The sequence below is a fragment of the Theropithecus gelada genome, chromosome 4, assembly GCF_003255815.1.
Source record: "Theropithecus gelada isolate Dixy chromosome 4, Tgel_1.0, whole genome shotgun sequence".
Taxonomy (NCBI): Eukaryota; Metazoa; Chordata; class Mammalia; order Primates; family Cercopithecidae; genus Theropithecus; species Theropithecus gelada.
The window spans coordinates 154,042,774-154,058,471 of record NC_037671.1 but is presented as its reverse complement, the minus strand read 5'-3'; the positions used below and the strand labels follow the sequence as shown (position 1 = coordinate 154,058,471).

General features: G+C 38.3%; 1 protein-coding gene across 1 annotated transcript in view; it reads right to left on the bottom strand.

The window, feature by feature from the left end:
- Positions 1-15,698, bottom strand: part of LAMA2 (laminin subunit alpha 2) — a 601,080-nt gene that overhangs the window by 135,334 nt on the left and 450,048 nt on the right. The window contains 2 exon segments of the mRNA XM_025382237.1: positions 1,574-1,716; positions 15,229-15,422. Of these exon segments, the coding sequence (XP_025238022.1) occupies positions 1,574-1,716; positions 15,229-15,422 (337 nt within the window).

Below are 15,698 nucleotides of genomic sequence, written 5' to 3'. Positions count from 1 at the left end.
ATATCTACCAACACCTATTGAAGAAATCTTAGATGCCTTCCTCTAGAGCAACCAATACTTCTCTATTAAAATTGTGTCTCGGCTTCAAATTCCAACAGCAATTATACTCTCAGTAATGGTACCTTCCCTGGTTACTCTGAATCTTACTGATATCTCCAATCGCTGTACTCTAATGTACTTTGAATGTTTGTAAAACACATGGTCATTATGTATTTTTGCTAATTGCTTGATTATTGGTTAATGATTTTTTTTTTTTTTTTTTTTTTTTTTTTTTATGAGACGGAGTCTCGCTCTGTCGCCCAGGCTGGAGTGCAGTGGCCGGATCTCAGCTCACTGCAAGCTCTGCCTTTCGGGTTCACGCCATTCTCTTGCCTCAGCCTCCCGAGTAGCTGGGACTACAGGCGCCCGCCACCTTGCCGGCTAGTGTTTTGTATTTTTTAGTAGAGACGGGGGTTTCACCATGTTCGCCAGGATGGTCTCGATCTCCTGACCTCGTGATCCGCCCGTCTCGGCCTCCCAAAGTGGCTTGAGCCACTGTGCCCGGCCTAATGATTATTTTTAAAGCACATAGAATCTACATTGCCTAAGGGTAGTGAAGATATTAAAAGAGTCATGAAATCCCCAGGGAACCAAGTGCAATGCTTAGGCATTCTATAATTTCTCAATAAATATCTGATAATTGAGAGTAAGTTGACACCTTTCATCTTTTTTCATCAGACGAAACAACCCCAATTTCCTTAATATTTTCTTTGACCTCATTAACTGCCAAAAGCTTTAATCACAATTTAGAACAGTGTTTATCAAACTGGTGCTTGTTGAAGAACTTTTAAAGGTCTACTAGTTCTAGTTCTCTAGTACAAGATTCTAATTATGTGTTTTCATTTTGACGATAACCTTAAATATTAACATAAGCATTTCTGGATCCCAGGCTAGGCACCTGAGAGATGAATATGGCCACTAGATCTCAGTGTCTACGTTTGCTTGCGTGTTTGATCCGATGGCAGACTGAACATGTAAGTCACATAAACTTGTCAAGTGATGCCCACGTGTCATTTCAGGACCCTTTGCAGGGGGGTCTCTCGTTCAAATGTGGTAAGGTAGGAGAACTGAGTTACCACATCACCTCTGGTGGAAGAACTGTGTGGAAATAGTCAATATCCTATTTTTGTTGCAAGTAGCAATTTCCATTCAGCCAAAATCATGTTACTTTATATTAATGTTTTTAATTTGAATTTTATTGGTTTCATAAGGATTAATTTGTTTTAATTTTATAGAGCTATAAGTATAAAGAGTTCATACCTGATTTTATGTTTGCACATATTTAAGTGACATAATAAAACTGATTTAGGCCAGACACTGGGGAGTACATGAGACTCTTTTCCCTTAATAGAAATCTGTATATTATAGTTCTTGAGTTTGAAAAACACTGGTTAAGAAAGTCTCTGAATTTCCTTAACAGCTGTGTCCCTTGATTTGGGGCTGTGGGAAGAACATTTACCAATTATGGCCAATACCGCTTGTGAAGCTTCTGTCACCTTGTCCCTGGCCCTTGCTTGTGACTGCACCAACCTACCTTTAGCTCCTGAGTCGTATTTTCAAGACCATACAGCATTTGATATGGCGCAGGCAGCGGACCAGTGAGGTTGATGCTCATGACCATCTGCTCCAGGCGAGCCAAGTCACCGAGAAGAAGGCCGGTGCACTCATCTCCACAAACTGTGAAAGAGAAGCGACAAAGAGTAGTTCCTTCTGCTAAACATCCCAGGCAGATGTTCAAAGAATTCAGCTAGGAAATATTTTATGGTCCAAGAATAATTCCATGGAAGAGGAAGCTACTCATCTCAGAATATTAATGTTATCAAAGGGATGATGGTTGAAAAAAGATAAGAACAACAACAAAAGAACAGATATGCATGTCACCCAGAACCTGAAATAGAGGTGATAATATAAACTGAGGGACCAAAGAGGAGGAGCAAACAGATTTGGAAAGAAAAAGTGTATTGCACAAGCACTGAAGATTTCCTTTAAGGCATCGAATATAACATTAAAAATACCCCCTAAATCCCTACACGAGCAATCTAAAGGAACCTTTCCACAGGGAATAAAACGTGCTCCAGAGTCTAAATGTGCGGTGTTACATTAGATTGCACTGGAGAAAAGCATAGTAATTTGACATCCACGTGCTTTATGTATTACACATTCAAAAAGTATATAAATTTTTGGCTTGGTATCTACTAAGTAGAATAATTAAAAAAAAAAAAAAAGTCTAAAGAAGGCCGGGAGTGGTGGCTCACAACTGTAATCCCAGCACTTTGAGAGGCCAAGGTGGGTGGATCACCTGAGGTCAGGAGTTCAAGACCAGCCTGACCAACATGGTGAGACCCTGTCTCTACCAAACATACAAAAATTAGCCGGGCGTGGTGGCGGGCGCCTGTAGTCTCAGCTACCTGGAAGGCTGAGGCAGGAGAATGGTGTGAACCTGGGAGGTGGAACTTGCAGTGAGCCAAGATCGTGCCACTGTACTCCAGCCTGGGCGACAAAGCAAGACTCCATCTCAAAAAAAAAAAAAAAAAAAAAAAAAAAAACCTCAAAAGAAAAATAACTTTTATTTCTGTAATTAGTGTTTTTTTTTCTTACGATAATATTTATTGACTTATTTATTTGCCAACTCTTCCTTTTTATCTCTTCAGTCTGTGACCACGCATGATTAGATGCAGTCCCAAATCCCTACTTTGATGATTAACCTCTTTCGGTCTTATAGAGAAATAATTGCTAAAGGCCAGAAAAAGTGTATTCTTTAAGTAGCCAAGAATGCTAATATTCTACCAGATATGGTTTTGATCTGTGTCCCCATCCAAATCTCATGTTGAAGTGTAATTCCCAATACTGGATATGGGGCCTGGTGGGAGGTATTGAATCACTGGAGTGGTTTTCATGGCTTAGCACCAGTCCCCTAGTGCTGCTCTCATGACAGAGTTCTCATGAGACTTGGTTATTTAAAAGTGTGTGCCACCTCCAGTCCCCACGTCGTCCTGCTCTGGCTGTGTGAAGATGCCTGCTTCGGCTTTGCCTTCTGCCATGAGTGAAAGTTCCCTGAAGCCACCCCAGCCATGCTTCCTGTACAGCCTGATGGAACCATGAGCCAATTAAACTTCTTTTCTTTACAAATTACCCAGTCTCAGGCATTTCTTTATAACGAGAATGGACTAATGCACTCACTATAATATTTTGGCCGTCAAAGAGGTACTATTCTAATTTGGTGGTAGGGACCGGGATTGGTGGTAGAATTGGTAGAGAGACAAATGGATTATTGACGCTTCATTATGGAATAGATCTCATAAATAGTAGTATAATTTCCAAAATTAACATATATTGATTCTTTTGGCAGATTTGAAAACATGCATATTTTTAGTTTTGCATTGCAGAGTAATGAGGTGTTTCTTCATGCCAAGGAGCAGGAACTACTGCATTTATAATATACTCTCATGTGTACAGTTATAATTTCTTACATTCTGCAGATAGAGGTATCAACGCTATATACATGTTAGAATAGGGGAAAATACATAGCATGGAAAATATGAGAATTGGAGTAGCTCTGGATCATGCCCAAACTTGGCAAGAATTCAATTAGTTCTCTAAATAGCAGTCCCCTGAGCTGCTTAACGGAGAGAAAACCATTAACTGGTGCTTGTAAACAAAGAGAAGGAGGACGGAGGGTGATTTTTTGATAGGACAGCAGCTAGAGGTGAGTTACAATATCACTTCACAGGGATTAAACTGCCCTGGCAGGGCTTTTAATAAATCAGCTCCTTGCAGGTGACACCTGCAACTGCAGAGCATCACCTGCAGGGGCTTTGCAAGCTCCTGATGCTTCACAAGCTGAGTGAACACAGAGGCTTTGGAGGCAAGAGCAGAAGTCTGGAACTAGGGCTGTATCTCTTACTCTTCTCCTAGCCAGAATGAAACAGAATTTGCACTGCATGGAAACCAAGTAAAAGGAAAAGATTGTTTTGGCTTCGTAGCCCCGTTCAATGCAACCTTCAACAGACCTGTCTATATTAAACAGTTACAGAAAACACAACATAGAACTCAATTAAGTGCCGAATTGACTGTGTCTAAACACCAAGATCCACAGTCTGATTCTCAAGCTTTAGTGGGCCTCAACACCTGTAGGACTTTTAGAAATCCCAGAGGGCTAGGTCACACCCCCGCCCCGCCCCGCAGTGTTTCTGAATCAGGAGGTGATTTGATCACCTGGTTTCTCTTAGTCTCTGATTGAGAATATGATACTGATACTGCTGGTCTGTGAACCACACTCTGAGTAGCAATCAGACCAGCAGTTTTGGCACGATCTGGAAGCTTATCAGAAATGTATAATTGGGCTCTACCCCAGATCTAGGAAATCAGAATCTGCACTTTAGAAAGGTCCCACGTTATCTCTGCATATTAGAATGTGACAAACATTGGTGTGGATCAGTGGTTCTCACTTTGGCTGCCCATTGGAATCACATAAGGATTTATAAAATACAGATGTCTGGGCTCTTTCCCTCCTCACCACCACAGAATGTGATTTGATGGGTCTGTGGTAAGGTCTAAGCTTCAGTATTTCTACTTTTATTTTTTTTTCTGAGACACGGTCTTGCTCTGCCACCCATGCTGGAGTACAGTGGTATGATCATGACTTACTGCAGCCTCAAAGTCCTGGGCTCAGGTGATCCTCCTGCCTCAGCCTCCCGAGTGACTGCGACTACAGGCATGTGCCACCACATCCAGCTATTTTTTTTTTTTTTTATGTAGAGATGGGGTCTTGCTGTGTTGCCCTGGCTGGTGTCAGATTCCTGGCCTCAAGTGATCCTCCCACCTCAGCTTCCCAGCATGCTGGGATTACAGGCGTGAGCACTGTATTTTTAAAATATTCCAGTATTTGAAAAACCATGTAGCCAAAGGGTAAAACCACTGAACCAGGTGATAAATTACAGGGATGCTCAATCTTCGAGGGAGCAAGGATTTGGAAGAGGTCCTTTTGCTTGCTGTCTTCTCTACCTAGAATTCTTCTCCCTTGGTCTTCTCACCTGGTTCCTGGGTATTCAGGTCAAGAGTTCAAGTGTCACTTTTTCAGAGGGAAAGTCCCTGATGATTCTAAAATTACTGTTACCTGAAACTCCCCACCACTGCCTGCCCCATACCCTGCGCCAGTCACTACTGCATTTCCTTTGCTTTCTTAACACTCATACCTGTTTGGGCTACCTTATTACTTTATTTATTTATATATTCTTTCTCCCTCATTAAAGAAGGGACCTTAAACACCTTGGTTATGGTGCCTAGGAAAGGGTGTTTTACACAGTTAACATTCAACAAATATTTGTGGGCTAATATTTTTGTGAAAGAAGGGCATCAAAACATTTTGGACAAAGAGAATGGCAGCGGTTAATGTTTGAGCATGGCGTGTGCCCAAGTACATGAAATGGTGCGATCAGGGAGGTAGAATGTTAGGAGAGAAGAGAGAGGGGAAGAAGGAAAAGGGACGAGGTTGGGGTTGGCCGAACAGAAAACTTCTGAATGTGAGAACAAGCTAGAAAACCTCACAGATGTGTGAGGAACAGGAGAATACATTAAAAACCATGGTTTAGAGAGAGAAAGAGAACTATCTTGTGATTGCAGAGGCAGAGATTGTCCGATCAATAAGAATGACTATTCAGATGCCTGCCTGAAGGAATTCAGTTTTGACTCAGGAAAGGGATGTTGTAATGGAGAGATGGAGCAGAAGAAAATCAGCACAGAACTTTAGGAGGAAAGAAACAACACCATGACTGACAGATCAAGCGATGCTCATTTCTGGGGAGAATTAAAAATGGTTACTATTGGCTGGGTGTGGTGGCTCAGGCCTGTAATCCAAGCAGGATTTGCGAGGCTTGACACAGGCAGATAGATCACTTGAGTTCAGAAGTTTGAGACCAGCCGGGCCAACATCGTGAAACCCCGTCTCTACTAAAAATACAAAAATTAGCCAGGCATGGCGGCATGTGCCTGTAGTCCCAGCTACGCGGGAGGCTGAGGAAGGAGTATCACTTGAATCCGGCTGCAGTGAGCCTAGATCATGCCACTGCACTGCAGCCTGGGTGACAGAGTGAGACTCCATCTCAAAAAAAAGAAAAAAAAAAGGTTATTGTTAATACTTCTTTGCTGCACCTCCCATTAAGAGGTGAAGTCTACTTCCCTTCCCCTTGAATCTGGGTTGGCTTTGCAGCATACTCTGACTGACAGAAAGTGGCAGAGGAGCATATTGAATTTTGCAGTTTCTGCTTTCACACTCTTGGACCCCTGCTGCCTTCAGAACAATCCCAGGTTAGCCTCCTTGAGGAAGGGAGGCAACGTGAGAGAGGAAAGGGCACTTGAGGCCCCAACTTGGGCTTGACGCCATCTGGCAACCCCTAGGCATGACAGTGGAAGATCTGTCCAACTGAGCTCAGCCCAAATTGCCAACCTTCAGAATCATGAGAGTGTACGTCCTTGTTGTTTTAAGCTACTAAACTTTCGGAATGTATAACTGATACAATCAATAACGGATACACTTATTCAAGGTTTGCACATGTGATTCAGATCAGAGACTTTCAACTGCAATTCATAGGTTAAAAACAGCATTGGTAACAATTACAATTTTATTAGGAATTATGAAAAATAGGAAGGTTCTTTTCACACTGAGCCCAAGTTCATCATTGTTTTAAAAGTTCCATTTCACCTCTAGTGAAGATGTATTTTGGGCAGATGTTCCCAGGACGTAAGCAAGCAATTTGCTCTTTTTTCACCTACAAGATCTTGAAAGATACTTGGTAACGATAATAATATGTTTCACCATGCTTTTTAGGGTAGCGTGTGCCTTTGATAGCAAACACTAAATTATTCTTTAATTTATTTAATAATATATAACCTACCTATTTCCAAGAGGAATTGAATCAGTTTGTTGATAATAGCATGGTTAGATACTCTTTACTAGGTGGTTCCAGAAATTGCCAGGGAAAGTACCTATAGTTTTCTCAATTTTTACCTCATACAAGAATAAACCAGGGACTGGACTGCAGAACTAGAGCTGACGTACTGTAATATGCTATGGAGTAAATTGGTGTACTAGAATGCCAAGAGGCATGATGAATACTGATTTTTCTCTCATTTATTCTATCCTCTGCCCATCTGTTTTGGTTCCTCATCTTCAGTTGTTGAAATGAAAATGTATTTAATTGCTCTTTTTTTTTTTTTTTTTTTGAGAGGGAGTCTGGCTCTGTCGCCCGGGCTGGAGTGCAGTGGCCGGATCTCAGCTCACTGCAAGCTCCGCCTCCCGGGTTTACGCCATTCTCCTGCCTCAGCCTCCCGAGTAGCTGGGACCACAGGCGCCCGCCACTTCGCCCGGCTAGTTTTTTGTATTTTTTTAGTAGAGACGGGGTTTCACCGTGTTAGCCAGGATGGTCTTGATCTCCTGACCTCGTGATCCGCCCGTCTCGGCCTCCCAAAGTGCTGGGATTACAGGCTTGAGCCACCGCGCCCGGCCCCTAATTGCTCTTTCAAGGGCTCATACATTCCGTTTTATGTTTCTGTGTCCAAAGGTCTATTATTATCCCATGTCTTATGGTCTCTGTATTTGCTTTTTGGGGAACAAAGTACAAGCACATTTCCATAAGTGAAAGGTAAGTTTTATAGTATGCTCCAAGTAATATACTAACATCTGTCTGAATGGGTCAGAGAGACTTATGAATATGACAGCCATGGGGATTTTTTCAAAGCTTCTGCACAAGTCTAGCTTGTGAAGTTATAAGGTAAACACATGGGGAAAAGTGTCCTTTACCTAATGGTTTGCTATTTTATTCGGACACAAACTATTTCACTTACACCAGAAGCTATTTTTATTTGCCCTCAAAAAGTCCAAAGTGTCTGGCAACAAACATTGGAAATGGAATGCAAATTAAAACCAAATTTAATTCACTATAATAGGGAAGATCTGAAGAGTATGTAGAGACATGGACTATTCACATTGTGTAAACAACTGTTCTTTGACAAAGTGCAGTAACAGCTCAGTGTAAATTAACACCTATCTTACAGTCGGGACCTCAAAGAACCTTTCCAAACCATTCTCCAAATTCAGCAATACTGATAAGGTTACAAAGTGAAATCCTGCCTAAAATGCAGAGGAGCAAAAGCAAATATTTCAAGACCATGATTATATTTTACATGACTAAATGTTTCCGAGGCTTTGCCTATAAAAGTGTCAGGATAAATTTGTGTCTAATATTAACAAACGCAGTACTAAATTCAGATTGTTATAGCTGGGCACATGTAAGGGGCAAATCATGCAGCCAGTATTACAGATCTTTCGGTTAGCAATTAGTACAAAATACTGCATTTCTACCAGGATTCCCCATGCATAATAGCTACTGGCTTACTGTCACAAAAGAAATCACACACTGCATCCAAACCAAAGAAGCTGAAGCTAAAATGCGGACACTGAGTATTTTTGAAACGGCCAAAGCTATTAACCAATTTTAGGTAGAGATACATAAATTCTCTGCTCTAATCAAATAGGAATAAAATGAATAAAGACATGTTTTTAACAAAAGATAAAATTATGTGTTAATGTGTGTATTTCAAATTAACTCTTCTAGATGAATGCCATTGATGGTTCCCTGGATCTGAATTTTATGTTTCTCACTTCCCCTTATCATCTTCAAAAAGAAACTTTTACATTAGCATATATTTATGGCTTATTAAAATGTACTTAGTTATTCTATTTTAAAATAAATATCTCCTAAAATAAATATTTGATTCCAGAGTCATTGAGAAGGCCTTTAAACCTGTCATTTCTTTGAATAGAGAGGAAAGCTGTAGACTTCAGTTGAGACTGATGAATTTGCTGACGTACCAAGTAATGATATTTATGTTTTTTATATATGTTTTATGATATATGAGTTTTATATGTACATGTTTTATATATATGTTTTTGTATATTAAATAATGATATGATATGTGTTTTATAGATATTAAATCAAATTATATATATAATACATAGGAAAACAAGTTCAATGTGGTTCAAAGATGGTGTAACTGTTCAAAACACTAATGGAAACTTCAAAAGTCCTATAAATAATAATGGGATAATAGTTTTTATCTACACAACAGTCACTACATGACAGGCAATGTATTATATTTTGCCATCATTATCTCACTTAATATTTACAGCAATTCTGTGAGGTAAGTACTATTCGTATCCTCATTTTACAGATGAGAAAAATAGTCACAACCAGGGTGCTTATGAATCTATAAATAATGCATGTGAAGGGCTTAAAGACAGGAGGAATGTAAGGTGGCCATAAAAGGGGTTTTCAGTGACTTGAAGAGCCTAGAATTAGAGATAATAACTGGAAACGGAAAGTCAGCCTAAAATAAAGAAAATATTTCATCAGAAACTGATGAGTTGCACAAAACATCAGGTCTTTGGGGAAAAAAATGGTTACCTAATAACAATGATGATAACAATGCCTAGAATTTATTGAGCACCTCTTATGCTTAGATACTTAACATACATGTATGTAGTATTTTACATCCATTTTACAGATGATGAAAATGAGGTTTAGGAAATTAAATAATGTCACACAAATTGCAAGTTAGGATTCAAACCTTCTGTAGCCACTTCATAACGCCATGCTTCCTTGCATTAGGATACTGTCTGTTTTGTGGACGTCACAGAAAAAGAGAAGGCTAGACTAGTTTACTTATTTCTTCCAACTTTAAGATTATGTGATTTTAGTTTGTCTTTTAAGGTCAGTAAAACCTCCTGGGCCTTGCCAGAGTGGAAATTGCATCAAAATAGAGTTTAGTTTACTCTTAAAATAAAACTTGCTGAAAACAAAGGCAACAGTCATCAGCTGTCTCTATATGACAATTCAAATGCGCAACTCCTTAATCAGCTAACAGAGCAGCTTCCTCAATGATATACAAACCACTGAGACGGATCTCTAACAACTAGGAAAATCATCTAGAATCACAGTGATAGTTGCCATTCCACACACTGTTAGCCTGGACCAATGCTAAGGTTGACAACAAGAAACTCAAATATCTTTTACTAACAAAACAAATGAGTAGAAGGTGCAGACAAGGTGAAGAGAAAATGTTTTATAGATTGCCTAACACCTGGATGTGAACAACATGTCACAGCTTAGACTTATAGAAAACTATATCATACATACTGTCCTTCCAAATAAGAGCTTACTTGAGCAGTGAGGAGGAACAGAGAGAGGATGACATTTAGGAGGTACAACAAGCAAAGTGTTAGATCAATAATCAGCATCTGGAGATCAACTGATGTTTATCATCTTTTAGAATAGAAAGTCCTGTTTTCACTACAGTGATAACCACACTTTATTTTGTTTCTGCTCCCATGTATAGGGAGCCATAACTGCCATTATTAATCATTTTTTATTATAAATGTACAATAGTGTTCTAGTGATAATATATAATGGTCTCTGCATTATTGTGATCAGATCTTTGGTGGCAACTGGCTATTAAAAACAACAGTGTTGATTACATTTTTGTAGGTCAAGGTAGGATAAAACTTCAGACTTCAGGTTTCACCAAGTGGTTGGAAGTTGCCTATTTTACAGAGTTAAGGTAAATTATCACATTTAGCTAGGTTAATCTCAGGCTGCAAGTAGAAAACATACTTTGTAATCACTTTTACAAATTGGCAAGCAAAGTGTATGTTTTATTTTAAATAAATGTATGTTAGAATTTAAGTAAATTGTTACTGTAAATAATAAAAGCTGATATATCCCAAATACCTCACTATGCAGTGATTAAAAATAGGCAACATCAATTTGATATTTATAAAATGTTATTTCAGGCAATTTTTATGAAGTAATATCTTGCCAACAGATACTAATTTTAATTTCTGTTCTCTAGGAGAGTAATATATTTTACTATGCCACTCATAATCTATTTTAAACATCACATGAGTTATTCTGTGTTAATTATATGAGTTTACAGAAAATAGGATATGAACAAATCCAAGTTTTGTGTTTCAAAATACTAAACTTTACTGCTAAGCAAATAATGGCTTCTTCGTTCATTTTTAAGTTTCTTGAAGGCAGGTTAGTTGTTCTCATTTTATAAAATGACATGTGAACTATGAACGAGAGTTGAAAGAGGAGGATGGATTTGTATTAACTTATTAAGAAGAAATCTTAATTTGGGAAATTAATAAAATAATCTGTTCAGAACTCACCAACATACATAACATTGTAAAACTGTCCCAAATAATTCCTTTTAGAAAAAAAAGAGGCTGTGAAGTTAATCTGGGCACCCAGCTAGTGTCTCTTCTTCTGCATAGAAGACAATCTCTACTTGACAATCTCTGATGAAAAAGAATCTACCATAAATGCCATAATGTTTTAAATCTTAGAGGAGTCTCAAAGGTTAGCAGAAAATAAATGTCAGTATCGAGTTATATATACTTAAAATTTCTCATTTTGTAATTTTACCTCATTTTATATTTATTTTTAATTGAGGTAGAATGGTCTCTAAACACGGAAGCAGTAAATGAATAAAGGGCTGAATTCATTACTGTTGAATATATTGGCTAAACCACGTTTGCTTTCTCTGTTTATCAGTAGCCAGCACAGAGGTTACGAAAATAAGATTTGTAAGACTGACCCACGCTCAAATCACAGATCTACTGAAAAGTCACTGAGAAAATGACTTAACCTACCTAAATTCAGTGTTCTTATCACACAGTGGGGATGATAAGGAACGGGAATGTTACAAGAATGAAAAGAACCACATGTGAAATGCTTAATATAGTGCCTGGAAAATGGCAAGTTCTCAGTCAAGGTGAGCCTTTAAATAAAGTTACTATTATGATGAACCCTGTGTGGTAAAAGGGACTGTAGAGAATGTCTGGAATTTGAAGGTGAATACATTGCTGAGTTAGGCCCAGGAACTGACTCTGCTTGGTGGGGCTGAATTTAGGTCACTAACTTTGAGAGACTGTGATGTCTAAATAGTTCCTAATGTGGACACAGATTATTCGTATAAATTCTTCATGATAGTAGTTAAAATCCACATATAAAAGGCCTGTGTGCTGCAAAAAAAATTCCATTTTGGATCCAGCAAAATCCAGGCCTGGTCACTGGCAGCTGTCCCTGGAAGCTGTAAGTATTTTAGGGACCAAGGTGTCCAAGGGAAGTCCTTTCACAGTTCCTGCATTGGCTTTGTTTTGCCTGATCTCTTCAGCGGAATTTTATATCCTTTGTGAAATAAGAGCCTAATCTATATTTATAGTGAGTGTATAGATTCCTTTCACCAATACGCAAATTACCTGAGATCATGCAATGATCAGGCTTAGGTCATTTATCATGCATTTCTCTCTTTCTTGTTTTGAAATACACAAATCTATGGTGTGGATCAGTCTAAATTATATTTCCCAGAGAAGTAACTAAAGGGAGCAAAATTAACTCTTGTACAATACATGCTACTAAACTGTTTACTTATTCTAAGTAATAGGAGAAAGTTTATTTTCTGTAGTCAGTACCATATTAACAACAAGCACTGCAGACATTTCTCTTACTACATCTAAATTCTCTTGCTTGAGCCAAGCTACCTCCCTTACTCTCACCCTCAGGCCTTAGACAAGACCATCACGACCACAGGTGCTAAAACAGGCCCTGCAGATCAAACACACAAGGTGAACCCATTTTTTGATCTCTCGCACTAATTTAGCTTAAGGATACAGAAATATATTAAAAGGAGAATTGAGAATAAGTCAGAATTACATCCTCACTTGTGTCTTCTTTTATCTTATTTCAAAACTAAGAGTAGAAGTAGAAACTGAATCCTGGGAAAGGCCAATGGCACATTTTTCCATAACTGGAGAAATTTTAGAAGAAAAGAAAACATGAAAAGTCTAAAGATATTCTGTGTAACAATTCTTCGAGTTAGCTTCATGAAAGGTGAAGAGAAAACATTCCTAGAAGTAAGTGGAAATCACTAATGCTTAAGAGCGGTATATGGAAAATCTATACAGCATAATTATAAGATAATTAATTTTGCTTTAGAAAAAGGGTCTAGATATCAAAAATAATCCTATAATTTAATATTTTTTTCTGGAAGAAAAATTGCTATTATTTAACCCTCCAAAAGAATATAAACACTTCCAGTCTAGCAACTGAATTAAATATCATGTGTAACCCCTGCAAATACATTTCCTCGTGGGGCAAGAATAAAGCAAATAGGCATTATAAAACTGGTTTAGGCCGGGCACGGTGGCTCACGCCTGTAATCCCAGCACTTTGGGAGGCCGAGGTGAGCGGATCAAGAGGTCAGGAGATCGAGACCATCCTGGCTAACACGGTGAAACCCCATCTCTACTAAAAAATACAAAAAAATTAGCTGGGAGTGGTGGCGGGCGCCTGTAGTCCCAGCTACTCGGGAGGCTGAGGCAGGAGAATGGCGGGAACCCGGGAGGTGGAGCTTGCAGTGAGCCAAGATCGCACCACTGCACTCCAGCCTGGGCGACAAAGCGAGACTCCGTCTCAAAAAATAAAATAAAATAAAATAAAACTGGTTTAGCTTTGTAGCTGGAGGTTTGGCCCTTTTGTTAATATCACATGGACAAGTGGAAATTAGAAACCTGCATACGCGACAGGGAGAAGATGAGTTAAGATTTCTAATGATAAATGTATTCAAAATGTTCAAAAAGTATTGATCAACAACAATAACAATGAAAACTTAAAGCCATTGTTGTTGATGGGCAGAATGCCAGTTCTCTTTAAAAGAAATGTTCCCAAAAAATCCCATTATATTATCTTCCCCAGATTTTAATGTGCTATTGTTTAATTTTTGTGCTTAACATTAATGTGATATTTTTATTTTAAGTTTGCTTCTGGATAATTAATAAAAGTGATGATTAATAATTCAAGGACTGTTTCATGTTTACATTAAGAATATCTATATATTATCTAGTTAATTATGTGCATGTTAATAATTTATTTAACATGAAAGCAATATTATAAAATACTTCAGTAGTCTACTTCTTTAATTATCATTAAAATATATCATTATACTTGGGAAGAATGAGTGTGGATATACTAACAACTAAATATGATAATATAAATGTATTTGACAGTACATTTAATCTCTCCCCTCTCACCTACCTTCACATTTATTTTCAGTGTAATACATTTTCATTAAAGATGGTTAAAATACGAAGAAAAAATGATTTTAATATCTATTTTCCCAAACAACACCCAGTCTTAACTTTTTGGTGTATTTTTTAATACAGCCTTAGCTTCTGAGGTTAACTCTTATAAAACTAGAACATAAACAAAAATTCTTCTATTTAAGATACTATTACAATTTAGACACAAACAACATGCTAAAACAAGAAATGTTGACATGCACAAACATCATTAAAATAGGTAAATGTTGAAAGAAAAGGTGTTAAAATAAATTCCTTAAGAAAAGAATACTATAGAACAGCATTCCTTCCTTAAATTTATAAATAACCTATTTTGGATTTGAATGTATGCAAGATCTAAGAATTATATTTAGCTACTGATTTCAATGTACTTTCAATATGGCACTACCAAATCCAGAATCAGTAAGAAAAAAGAGAGACAGCAAGAGAGCAAACTACTCTCCACTTATTGTACATGAGTAAAAAGACTTGACTTCATTGTTACTGCTTATGGGTTTTGTAGTTCAAGAGAAAATTATGAAGCAGTATCCCCAAGGATTTTCATAAAAGCTGGGAAAAGAAACGTCAGTTGTCATTCAAGGCTTAAAGTATCTGTCCAGTCGATTACAAATTCAGGAGGATTCTAAAATTTTTAATATACTCAGATCTTTAATCTGTCACAAAGGCAATGCCAACTTGAGGCGAAACTGGAAACCCTGAGATGGACAAATCAAATAAAATGCCTCCAGGAGCTTCACTGTAGGTCTTTCAATGAACTGAGTAAAGCACACTGAGGATTTTCTCAGCTGTTCTTAGCTCAGCAGGATGGACATGAAGTCAGCAGGTGAACAGCAGAAGGTGGATAGATAGTGTCAGAAAGAATGAAGAGTAGAACTAGCTATTGCAAAAAAAAAAAAAAAAAGGGAGGTAGAGGGAGTCAGTCGTTCTCATTGGAAATGAGACAGAAATGGAATCGAGGCCTCCAAAACTAACCGCGAAGTTAGTATACGTACAAACACACTCCCAGCCCTCGCGTGCATGCCAGTGCTTGCAGCCGTCACACTTCCTTCCCGTGGCTCCGGGTCGGCACGTGCAGATTCCTGTGACAGGGTCACAGGGCACAGGCAGTGAGCCATAGGGATCACACTCACATTCTTGGCAGGAGCCTCCAGGGCTGCTTGGACTGCCAGTATAGCCAGGGGCACACCTGAATTGAAACAGTGACAAAGCAAAAGAGGTTAATAGCAAGTCACATCTCCACATTGTTGTGTGTGTGGTCTTTTGTTTTGATGAAACAAAACTGATAGCAAGAGTCCATAAGTCAGTTAACTTTTCCTGTAAAGGGCCAGATAGTAAAGAGTAGACTTTGCAGGACATAGGGAAAATCAAGATTATGCCGTGAAAAAGAAATAAAATTCTAAAACATTCTGCTGTTGTTGTTGACGGAATTGAAAACGTAATAATAATAATAACAATAATAAGT